Source organism: Scyliorhinus canicula, chromosome 2 (genome assembly GCF_902713615.1).
Source record: "Scyliorhinus canicula chromosome 2, sScyCan1.1, whole genome shotgun sequence".
In the NCBI taxonomy this organism is placed as follows: domain Eukaryota; kingdom Metazoa; phylum Chordata; class Chondrichthyes; order Carcharhiniformes; family Scyliorhinidae; genus Scyliorhinus; species Scyliorhinus canicula.
The window spans coordinates 129309455-129322233 of record NC_052147.1 but is presented as its reverse complement, the minus strand read 5'-3'; the positions used below and the strand labels follow the sequence as shown (position 1 = coordinate 129322233).

Sequence of the window (12779 nt, the reverse complement as noted above, 5' to 3'; positions counted from 1 at the left end):
CGGCACCTCGTCACTTTTGACATCCGTGGGTCAGCCGGGACCGTCCAGGTCCACGCCCTCCATGGGCTGGCCGTCAAAGTCATCTCAGGTCAGAGGGCGAGATATGCAGCAGGCCGCCTCCACGTCTGATGTGCTTTCTGGGGTCACAGTGAGAAGGAGCAGTACACCACGTAAGATAAGAAAGTCCGACACCAGTTAAGTTGGCACAGGTGCAGCACGTAGGTTAGAGGTAGGGGTCAGGGAACAATAGTGTACATAGTCACTATTAAACACCTTTTCACAAACATTCTGACCTGACTGATTCCTCTGTCTGAAGGGTGTGAGGGATGGGCTGGGTGTTGAGGGTGTGCCGGGTGACAGGTGTGGGAGGTTGGTGGTGGGGGTGTTGGAGAATGGAACAGGACAGGGCCCCAGGACAATTGAACCTTCCACCTGGGGTCACCCTCAGGTGTGGCAGAGAATGGGGCCATAAGTGTGAGGCTGCCTTGAAGGACAGCGTACTCAGTGAGTGATCCATCACTGCTCACCATCTCCATCACCCTGTGATGCTGGTAGGACCCTCAGAGAGGAGAGGGGGTAGAAGGGCTGGTGGGTTGGAGTGAAAGGAGGAGGGGCAGGGAAGGATGTGAGCTGCTCTGGGGAAGGGGGCACCAGTTGAAAGGAGGAGGGGGTTGGAGAGAGTTTGAAGAGGTGGGATAGGGTGGTGGAGCTGCCGGTGGCCAGGCAAATCTGGAGGTGATGAGGTGTCCTGTGTGCAGCGGCCCTGGAGCACACGTTGAGTGGCCTGCTGTGCCAGCCCGGGCTCCATGCCCAGTTCTTCCTGACCATCCTCCTCGTCAGATGAGGCCTGGCATTCTTCTTCCTCCTCCAGCATGTCCTCCCTCTGCTGTGCAATGTTATGCAGGACGTAGCAGGCCAGCACGCTGTTAAAGACTCTCCTGGGTATTGGAGCGTCCCACTGAGCGGTCCATGTATTGGTGGCGCATCTTGAGGATGCCGATGCACCGCCTAATGACGCTCCTGGTTGCTGCATGGGTACACGGATCTAAGTATGTACGTGAGATCCCAAACAAGTCCCTGTTCAGCCGCTGGAAAGATCCAGAGGTATAAAAGTTCAGGCCGACCGTCACCTTGATGGCCACCGGGAGCGGGTACCCTCTTCCATAACCCCAGGTGCCAGGTTTGCCACCATCTGGCACAGGTGGCGCATGGTCTCTCTGACTGTCCAAAGTCTTTGGCGGCACAGGCAATCCAGCAGCACCTGGAAGGACTAGCGCGGACGGTATACTGACGGCCTGATGTGGCAACTCCTTCGCACTTTGTATAAGAACAAACATTCGTATTGATAGCCTCACTTCAAAGAAGTTTAAGCACTTGTGAGCTGTCAATCAAACTGTAACTGACAGGCACTCCACTGTGATAATGTTAGGTTGTGAAATAGTGCAGCAGAAATCCTATAATGGTAACTGTCTGGCTTATATCAGCAGAGAGTGAAATAGAATACACTTTTTAAAAATCTGTTGACATAGTTTCTGTCCAAAAATTTAAAGGGTGGGGGAATTAAAATCCTTGATAGCTTAACTATTCCCTTGTCAATTCCTGTCACAGCTGCCTTGACAGTTCCCTGGGCAGCTGCCGTGACAGCTTGGCAATCCAATGAGTTTATCCACTTTTTCTGCGCATTCATGTCTACTTTTAACAATCTCAAAGGGCACTTGATCTCTCCAAAGAGGCAATTTACTTCTCACAACGGGCAGCTAACCTCTCCCAAAGTGTTCCTTGCCCTTTCCAGAAGGGCATCCTACCTCATGCAGCTTTAGACATTCTCCGAATAGGTTGAACGTTGATAGGCTTTGATCTAACCGAATTGTAACAGAGTTCCGCGTTGAGCACATTTAGCTGAGTGTTTCTCCGTGCTCGCAACGCCAAGAAAAACCACGGTATTGACTGGGACTCTGTTGCACTCCGGGGTCTCAGTGGGGAACACCACGCCGAGGTCGCACATAGTCCTGTCTCATGCACTGAGGAGCTCAGCTCGCTAGAACTCCTCAGTGCAGGAGGAGGTCATTTTTAAAATGGCACCCTTATCACTTGCCCCCCCCCCCCCATCAATCCGACCCAAAAGCCCCAACTCACCTACAAGAGGGTCCTCAGGCCCCCCCCCCCCTCCCCCACGGCACCTTAGATGGGCACGCCACTCCCAGGCCTGATCCCCAGCGTAGGCACAATGGCAGCCTGGTAAGTTGGCACTGCCAGCCTGGCACTCATTTGGCACTGCCAAATACTCATCCTGCCCATAATGGGCGGGATCCAGATTGCAAAATCTTGCAAGTTTGCATTAGATTTTGCAAGGCGCAGCAAGCCAGGTAGATCCCGGAAAAGGTCTTTCCTGGCATCTACCGGCCGTGTTGCACCCCCCGTGCACCTGAATGACGGCGTGATGCAGCCGGTAGATCGCCCCACCAAAAGTCATGTTTTGGACATACCACTAGCAAAAATTGATTTGACAGAAGGCAGCTGCATTTGCCTCTGTCAATGAATGTGCGAAGTACAATATGACAACATTCCCACAACCCTCTCTCTGCACTGGATGCCTAGTTCCGGAGCAGGACTTCCAGACTCGAACCTCTGCCACCATTTTGGCAAAGCCAGGGACCCGCTCCAGGCTTCTGAATATTTAGACCAGACTCTGCAATGTTATAGTGTATGATTTATTATAGGAGAGGATATGTGAGGCAGAGATTTGGGCACATTGGTTTTATCGACATGGGAGGCCAGTAAGGGAGTCTGGAGGAAATGTAATTGATGTTTAAAGATTTAACAGCTGGAGGGTTTAGGTTAAAGCTGCAAGTGGACAACGTTGCATTGATACCATTCCTGTGGTTGATGTTGTTGGGGAATAGTGTGTGATTGAGGGAAACGAGGATAAATCCTTGGCTGAGATGTCCTACAGAAGTAGCAATAGGAAAGAAAGGTCATTGATGGAGAAGCAGTGACTGTGATCTGACTGTGAAGGGTGAAAGCAGACTCCTCAGACGGGATTCTCCGACCTCCCACCAGGTCGGAGAATCGGCGGGGGCCGACCTGAATCCCGCCCCCACCGTCTCCCGAAATCTCCGGCACCAGAGATTCGGCAGGGGCGGGAATCGCGCCGCGCCTGTCGCCCCCCCCCCCGGCGATTCTCCGTTCCGCGATGGGCCGAAGTCATGCCGGTCCTGCCGGCAGGGAATCAAACCACCTACCTTACCGGCGGGACCAGGCGGCGCGGGCGGGCCCCGGGGTCCTGGGGGGGGGGGGGGGGGGGGGTGCGCAGGGCGATCTGGGGTGCCCCCACGGTGGCCTGGCCCGCAATCGGGGCACACCGATCGGCGGGCGGGCCTGTGCTGTAGGGGCACTCTTTTCCTTCCGCGTTCACCATAGTCTTCATGATGGCGGACGCGCAAGTGACCCCCTCCCCTGCGCATGCACGGGGATGACGTCAGCAGCCGCTGATGCTCCGGCACATGTGCGGACTTCCGCCGGCCGGCGAAGTCTCTTCGGCCCCTGCTGGCATGGCACCAAAGGCCGTTCCCTCCGGTCGGCGGGGTGCCAACCACTCTGGCGCGGGCCTAACCCCTCAAGGTTAGGGCTTGGCCCCTAAAGGTGCGGAGAATTCGGCACCCTTTGGGCGGCCCGACGCCGGAGTGGTTCACGCCACTCCATCCCGCCGGGACCCCCCCCCCCCCCCCCCCGCCGGGTAGGGGAGAATCCCACCCAGTTGGGCAATGGAGGTTAGGCAGATGATGATGTGGTCCACCATATCTAAGACTGTAGAGAGTTTAAGAATAGACCAGAAAGATTTGACACACCGCAGAGACAGCAGTTGCCATTTGGGTCTTTGGCAAAGAACCATTCTTGTGATATGAGCTGAATGGAGATCAGACTGAGGGCATCTGAACAGTGACTCTCAGCTCACAAATAACCACTTGGCAGAATATCAGGACTCAGCTAATTCCCTCAGCAATGAACCAATATCTTCAGGAACACAGGTTAGAGGGAGAAAATTACTAGTTAAGAGGGGAAAGAAACTAAAGTAGTCTGTGTCAAGGAGATTTATTCTGTATCTAACACATGCTGTAAGTGCCCTGAGAGAGTTGGATGGAACAGTGTGAAGAAAGCTTTACTATATATTTAATCTGTGATGTATCTGTCCTGAGAAGGTTGATAGAATTTAGGACTAGGACATAGGATTTAGGAGTAGGTTCAATCCGTTGAAAATGCTCCGTCATTCAGTTAGATGATCAATGGTCTGGTTGTAATCTCAACTCCACTATCCTGCTTACCCCATAGCCCTTGACTCCTTGTGTGTCGTAAGATGTCTCACAACACTAGGTTAAAGTCCAGCAGGTTTATTTGAAATCACAAGCTTTCGGAGCGGTGCTCCTTCCTCAGGTGAAGTCAGTCACCTGATCAGATGGATTTCCCCTGATGAAGGAGCAGTGCTCCGAAAGCTAGTGTTTGAAACAAACCTGTTGGACCTTAACCTGGTGTTGTAAGACTTCTGACTGTGCTCACCCCAGTCCAACGCCGGCATCTTAAAGGTTAGGAGGGGTTATTGGGTTACGGGGATAGGATGGAAGTGAGAGCTTAAGTGGGTCGGTTCAGACTCGATGGGCCGAATGGCCTCCTTCTGCACTGTTCTATGTTCTATTTCCACATTAAAGATCTATCGAACTCAGCTCTGAAGGATTTCAATGACCCAGCTTCCACTGCTTTCTGGGGAAGAGAGTTCCGCAGACTAATGACCCTCTGAGAGCAAAACGTCCTCATCTCCATCTTTTCCTGATTCGTCAGCTGTGTCTCCTCATTCTAACCTCCACCTTATCAAAGTCCCCTCAGGATTGTATGTTTCAATAAGACCACCTCTCATTCTTCTAAACCCCATTAGGTAATGGCCCAACTTGTTTAATCCTTTATCATAAAATAAGCCCTTAATCCAAGGAATGAGTCAAGTGAACTTTCTCATAGAATCATAGAATTTACAGTGCAGAAGGAGGCCATTCAGCCTATCGAGTCTGCACCGGCCCTTGGAAACAGCACCCTACTTAAGCCCATGACTCCACACTATCCCCGTAACCCAGTAACCCCACCCAGCCTTTTGGGCACTAAGGGAAATTTAGCATATATCCTTATTATATCCTTCAAATAAAGAGACCAAACTGTACGCAGATCCCTCTGTACCACTGAGATTTTCAATCCTCTCTTTTTCCTGCCAAAGTGGACTTGGAAAAAGTGATGGGGCAGGGTGGAGGAGCTGTAACCTGTACTGTACTTCCTCTTGGAATGTTTGGTAGGTTGCTTTACTCTAACTGGCTCACAGTCTGGCCGTAATTCTCGGACCGCTTGCTGGTGGCAGACTGTTCTGTTCCCATCAGCAGTGCGGGTTTCCCGGCGGCATGGGGTAGCTTCAATGGGAATTCTCATTGACAGTGGCAGAAGCAGAGAATCCCGCTGCCTGCGAAGGACATGCCGCCTGTCACTGCCAAGAAACATCCGGCCGGGGGGTGATGGGCAGAGAACCCACCCTCTGTCTCTGAACTGTGGATGGCATTGATGGCGATGCCTCAATTCCCCAACACGAGTATCCATTACCACAACGCACATAAAGTTTACCAGAGGAGGTTTACAAGGACATGATGCAAATCACAAGCACAAATTTTGGAGGAGGAATGTTAAGTAATAATGTTTACACAGGAATCCTGGTGTGGTGAATCACAGTAGCGTAATTCACACTGTATTACTATGTCTCTGTAAGCTCGGCACACGAGCAGTTGAGCTGCTCTGCCACTAGGGGGAGATGCACAGGGAGTGTACGGGAGTTTGTACTGGGCTCCACCCACGGCTCCTCCCCCTAACTGGAAGTATAAAGGTTGATGCTGAGAGCCTGCCTGCCAGTTCATCTGGAGTTCATCGTGTCACAGGCAGGCGCTGTTGTAAGACGATTAAAACCACTGTTCACTTCTAACCACGTGTCACGTGAATTAATGGTCTCATCAACTGGGAATATACATCAGAAATATACATACCTCATAGATTGTGGGTTGATAATTAATGGTGGAAAACTGCCTGACAGAATGTGCAGTTATTAATCGGGAACTGAAGAATCTGAAAGTTCATCTGTAAATTTTTCTGATACAGTAAACAGGTTGAGTGCCATAATAGGTTAAAATGAACAAACCTCCTTGACCAGGCTATCTAGAGTGTGGCAACACTGCTGTGAAAACTCAGAGATATCGCTTGTTTTCTGCCGCGGGCCATGTTGTGTAACTTGTTTACTGAGCTGGTGGAAATGTTACCCTGCATTCCCCCCCCCCCCCCCCCCCCCCCCCCCCCCGCCAACCTTACATCCACTAACTGCAGCTTCAGGAATGAATGACCACTCTGAAGGCCGTGAAGACTATTCTAATAGACACTTCTGTTCCTCATATCATACCTTTTATTAATGATGTTACATACGAACATAGGAATTAGGAGCAGTAATTCAGCCCTTCGAGCCTGCTCCGCCATTCAATCAGATCATGGCTGATCTCTTCCTGGTCTCAAATCCATCTCCCCAACTGTTCCCCATATCTCTGTAGTTTATGGAGCTGCGGACCAGAAGTGCCCGGAAAAGAGGAAATTAGTTGGTTGGAGCGGGTGTGTTGTTGGCAACGCACACGGAGATGGTGGCTCAGTGGTCGACGGAGCAGCTGGTGAGCTTCTTGAACGAGAAGTTCACCCAGCAACGGAAGGAAAGTTCGGAGGACCTGGCCCGGGCGTTGGACTCGATCAAGGCTGTGGTTGACCGTGTTGATACGAGACTGGCAGCCCAGGGGCAGGCGACCCAGAAGATGGAGGAGCTGGCGGGGGATCATGTAGATCAGTTTTCCTCAATGGCAGTGGAGATGGGACTGATGTGGGACCAGCAGAAGCGACTTGAGGAGAAGGTGGAGGATCTGGAGACCCTGTCACGCAGACAGAACATTTGGATCATGGGTCTGCCGGAGGGGTGCGAAGGAGCCGATGCTGGTGCATACGTGGGGAAGGTGCGTTCGACCGGCCATTGGAGGTGGATCGAGCCCACAGGGCGCCGATGTGCAAGCCCCAGGGGGGCGAGCCGCCGAGGGTGATGGTGGTGCGGTTACATCAGTTCCTTGATAAGAGACGTTTCATGAGGTGGGCCAGGCCTGAGAAGGTGGCGAGATTCATGTATACCAGGACCTGGGTGCAGAGCTGGAGGCTGGGTTATGGGAGGAGGCCCTGCAGAGAGTGAATGCATTCTCATCGTGTTCCAGTTCAGCCTGATCCAGTTCAAGGTGGTCCACAGGGCTCATATGACTGTGGCCCGGATGAGCAGGTTTTTGAAGAGGTGGAGGACAGGTGTGGGCGCCGTGGGGGAGGTCCTGCGAATCATCTGCACATGCTCTGGGCGTGTCCGAGGTTGAGGGGCTTTGGCAGGGATTTACGGATGTCATGTCTGAGGTCCTGGAAGGGAGGGTGACTCCGAATCCAGAGATGGCAATATTCGGAGTGTTGGAAGATCTGGGAGCCTGGGGGGGGGGGGGGGGGGGGGGGGGGAAGAGAGGACGACGCTTTGGAGATATGGATTTGAGACCAGGAAGAGATCAGCCATGATCTGATTGATTGGATTCTACTGGGATGGAGGGACTCGGAACCCCCAAAGCAGGGTTTCTCAGGTTGGAGAAAATCAAATTCACCTTAAGGGGTTTGTCATAGGGGTTCGCTCGGAGATGGCAGCCATTCATCGACTTCTTTTAGGAAAATTAGTCTGTCAGCAAGGGCGGGGGGGGGGGGGGGGGGGGGGGTTTGAGGGGGAAAAGGGGGGAGGCACAGAAGTGACGAATAACGGTAGGAAAACCAATGAAGGGAGGGCCGTGAGACGGAGTGTTTATACGGACCATGGTGGTCGGGGTTTGTGTTTGTGGGGGGGGGGGGCTCTGTCATTGTGGGTTTTTTGTCTTTTTCGGATTTTTCTGTTCAAAAGTGATAAAATTATAAATGCCTTAATAAGATATGTTCAAAAAAAAGAATCCTTTCATCCCTGGAATTAATCTGGTGAACCTCCTCTGAACGGCCTCCAATGCCACCACATCCTTCCTCAAATAAGGAGACCAAAGCTGGACACAATTCTCCAGATGTGGGGTGGGATTCTCCCGATTTCGTAATTGACAATCAGGTGGACAATCCATTTTTACGACTGAATCGAGCATGGTGCCTGTTTTATGCAGGCTGCGCCCCCTCCAAAGCGGTGTCATCGCGTTCTCCGCATGCCGTGGGGCGGTCTCAGGACGTCACCTGAAGGCTGTCCCCCGCCGCCCCCGATGGCCGAAGTTCCCGGCCGCACGGTTGAAGTGTGGCCTCAGCGGTTGGGAACCCAGCGTGGCGGCTGCGGACTGTGTCCAGTGCCGCCACGGTGAGGAGGGAGCCGTGCTACTAGCCGGGGTGGGGGTGAGCTTCAGCGAGAGCTGGGCAGAGACTGGTGGGGAGTGGCCAGGGGATGTCCAGGGGGCTATCTGGCAGGTCGGGTCCGCGTGCGACCTGTGCCAAGTTGTACAGGGCGACCCCTGCAGGTCATCGCCGTGCGGCCACGGACCCGGCCATTCTCCGGCAGTTTATTTCGTGGAGGCCGTGCGTTTTATGTGGCGCGATTGCTAACCCCTCACTAGTCGGAGGATCGGTGCTGGGGCGACACCGATTTTTCCCCACGTAAAACGCCACGGATCCTCCGGACATAGCCTCAAAATCGGAGAATCCAGCCCCAGGTCTCACAACATATACAACAACACATCTCTACTTTTATACTCCAGTCCTTTCCAATAAACGCTAAAATTCAATTTGCCTTTTTTATTACATGTTCTGCATATTGATTTTCTGCGATTCATGAACAGAGACACCCAGATTCCTCGGACCAGATGCAGTTTGAATCTGCTTTCCATTCAGATAATAATTTGCCTTTCTATTTTTTCACCAAAATGGATAACCTCGCACTTATCCAGATTAACTCTATCTGCCAAATTTTGGCCCAATCTCCCAGCCCATCTATATCCATCTGTATCTTCATGCTTGCTTTTCCACCTATTTTAGTATCATCCGCAAATTTTTCTAAGTTGCGCTCTGCCCCACTTGCAGATAATTTATATAGATAGTAAGCAGTTGAAGTCCGAGGACTGATCCCTCCGGCACCCCACCAGTAACAGTTCGCCAGCCAGAGAAGGACTAATTTATCCCGGCCCTCTGCTTTCTGTCAGTCAGCCAATCCTCAATCCAATCTAGTACTTTACCTCCAATCCCTTGCGATCCCACTTCTGGATCTGTCTTTTATGTGACAAATGCTTTCTGGAAGTCTGGATATACCACATCCACATGTTCCCCATTATCCACCTTTTTATTTATTATTAATTTACGGGATGTGGGCGTCGCTGGTTAAGCCAGCATTTATTGCCCATCCCTAATTGCCCTTCAGAAGGTGGTGGTGAGTTGCTGGTTACATCCTCAAAGAATTCAAACAGGTTTGCCAAGCACACTTTATAAAACCATGCTGACAATGGTGGATTGAGCTTTGTCTTTCCAAATTTGTATTAATTGAAATAAGGGGTGTTAAAACTGGGGACTGGACACATTACATTACATTTCATTTCAAATACTGAAGTCAAATTAACCTGGGGCAATAGCCTGGAGTTGGCAGGCTGGTGATAAAATTTGACCTTCCAAACTGTATTAACATAGATCAGGGGCGGGATTCTCTGACCCCCCCGCCGGGTCAGAGAATCGGCGGGGGGGGCTCCCTGCCACCCTGATGCCGGCTCCCAAATTCTTTGACGCCGGGGTTTTGGCGGGGGCGGGAATCGGTCAGCGGCTGCTGGCAGTGGCCCCCCCGGCAATTCTCCAGCCTGTGATGGGCCGAGCGGCCGCCTGTTTTCAGCCGGCCCCGCCGGCGTAAATTACAGCAGGTCCTTACTGGCAGAACCTGGCTCTGCGGGCGGCCTGCGGAGTCCTCGGGCGGGCGCGCGGGGATCTGGCCCGCGATCGGGAACACCGATCTGTGGGCGGGCCTGTGCCGTGGGGGCACTCTTTCTCTCCGCGCCGGCTACTGTCAACCTCCGCGATGGCCAGTGCAGAGAAGAACCCCCCTGCGCTGGCGCTCCCGTGCATGCGCCAAGCCCTTCCGCGTCGGTTGGCATGGCGCCAAGCCCTTCCGCGTCGGGTGGCGCGGCGCTAACCCCAATGCCAGGTCCCTCAGTCAGACACTGAGTTCCTTTGAACAAGGGAACACTCAATGAAGCCCTCAAGCAGTGCCACAGACAAGGGTTTGCTTATTGTTCTCTCCACATGGTGAACCCCCTCCCCCACCTCTCATTGCGCTAATTTTTATTTTATATTACAGGTCACTGGGTTAATACCAGTTGCAGTGGGATGAGGCCCTTAAGTGAGCACTAATTTCCCACTTAAAGTTCTCAATTGGCAACAGAGTGGGATGGCCATCTACAGGTTTAATCGATGTAGAGGCGGGAAGATGGCAGGGGAGGGCGCAGGACTCTCCTGAATTTCTGTGGAGCGTATTCCTAGCTTGTATCCAGGTCACCTTGTGTTTGAAAGTTCCACATTGTTTTTGCACTATTTTACCTGTGACTGGTTTTCCTTGTGCCTCTAAATAAATGGGTTTCATTCATTCTCCCTGGTAGGTTATTGATGCCATTGCTGATGCCATTTCACGGACTGATGGCTGTTCACTATTGGATGTGGATCCTGGTCCCTCCACCAATCGGACTGTTTATACGTTTGTTGGTTCTCCAGAGGCTGCTGTGGAAGGAGCATTGAGGGCTGCACAGGCAGCCTTTCAACTCATTGACATGACAACACACAGAGGTAAGCTAGATGGCTGGGTTACTGTGGGGAGATTAGACAAATGGTGATATCTGCTTTATTGGTACCTAGTACATTGATGCTAAAGTAAATGGAAAGGTCCGTTTCGTGACTTTTTATGGAACGGTCACAATCTGAACCATCTATAGCGGTGTTTACAATTTGATTCCGGATCCAAAGTTTTCCTCCTCTCTCCCAACTATGTCCATCAGCACACCTGTTCCGCAGATCTGTGGGCCTAAATCCACATTCTGCCAAACTGTGTGTGTCTGTGTCTATGTGTGTGTGTCTGTGAGTGTGTATGTGTATTTCCATGTGTGACTCTGTGTGCCTGTCTGCCTGTGTCAGTGCTTGTGTCTGTGCGCATCTGTGCATGTGTGTGTGTGTCTGTCTGTGTATGTGCATGTCTGTGTGTGTCTGAGTGTGTTTTTGTACATGTGTCTGTCTGTGTCTGTGCCTGTATCTATATGTGTCTGTCTGTCTCTGTCTGTGTGCATGTGTCTGCCTCTTTCTGTGCACATGTGTTAGTGCCTGTGTCTGTGCACGTGTCCATACATGTGTCTGTATCTGCCTGCGCCTGTCTATGCGTGTGCCTGTGCATGTGTCAACCTGTGTGTCTGTGCGTGTATCTGCCTGTGCATTTGTGCATGTGTGTGTCTGTTTGTGTCTGCCTGTGTGTGTGTGTGTGCCTGTGCATGTATATGTCTGTGCACGTACACTGCAAGGTGGGGTCAGCATGGCTCCACACTAATATGGTCCTGCACCCACCTCCCCCTATCCTCCACCAGCCCAAATTATTCCACCCATGTCTGAGTTTGTTGTCAACTAATTGATAGACCTGATTGGCAAGGGGGGGGGGGGGTGCGAGGTGCGAGGTGCCCCCATCCAGGCTGATCACCTGGAATGTTAGACGGCTGAATGGGCCAGTGAAGAGTGCGCGTGTGTTCATGCATTTGTGGGCTCTGAAGGTGGACGTAGTGAGAGCATCGGTGTGGACCTCAATCTGTGGCAATCACCGATTTGCCCCGGGGAACATGGACGGCGGATATCGACTGTGGCGGAGGGCGGGGATTGCGAGGGTGGGTGATCTGTTCTTGGAAGGGAGCTTCCCGAGCATGAGGGCGTTGGAGCAGAAGTTTGGGCTGGCGGCAGGGAATGACTTTAGATACTTACAGGTGCGGGATTTTGTGCGCAGGCTGGTGCCGTCCTTCCCACGCCTCCTGCCAAAGGGGAGGCAGGACAGGGTAGTATCAAGGGGAGAGGTAGGTGAGGGTAGAGTCTCAGATATTTACAAAGAACTAATGGGAGCAGAGGATACACAGACTGAGTACCTGAAGCTTAAGTGGGAAGAGGAGCTCGGGGGGAGATGGAGGACGGTATTTGGACAGAAGCTCTGGGCAGAGTAAACACGCCGGCCGACCTGCGCGACCCACCATTTTCTCTTACCTTGTTTGCTGCTGACAAAAATGGAGGAAATGGTTTTGGGTCCCTTTGGCCCTCGTACACCCTCCTCCCAATGGAACCTGTTAGATGAAGGTGTAGCCTTCCGGTGGCGGAAAGTATGGAGTCTCCATCTGTTCAAAGTTCTGCATTTTTTCCTGTAAAATGTTATCAGATAAAAGCCACCCCCCGAACTCGTAAAAAAAATGAGTAAAATAAATGAAAAAAATGAATAAAACCCCCCCAAACTTGTAAAAAAATTAAAATGAAAAAAATAAATGAAAAAAATAAAAATTAAATGAATAAAATAAATGAATAAAAACCACTACAGAGCTTGTAAAAAACAAAAAGCAGCAACCGTTTAAAAAAATAGCGGCCGCACTGCGCATGCGTGCCTGATTATTGGCACGCATCATTGTGCTCGCATGCGCAATGGG

The 12779-nt window shown here is 51.7% G+C and overlaps 1 protein-coding gene across 1 annotated transcript in view; it reads left to right on the top strand.

Annotated features, from left to right (window-relative positions):
• ftcd (formimidoyltransferase cyclodeaminase) overlaps positions 1-12779 on the top strand; it is a 91957-nt gene that overhangs the window by 3721 nt on the left and 75457 nt on the right. Inside the window, exon 3 of the mRNA XM_038786525.1 lies at positions 10722-10905. Within this exon, the coding sequence (XP_038642453.1) occupies positions 10722-10905 (184 nt within the window). The remainder of the gene's footprint in view (positions 1-10721; positions 10906-12779) is intronic.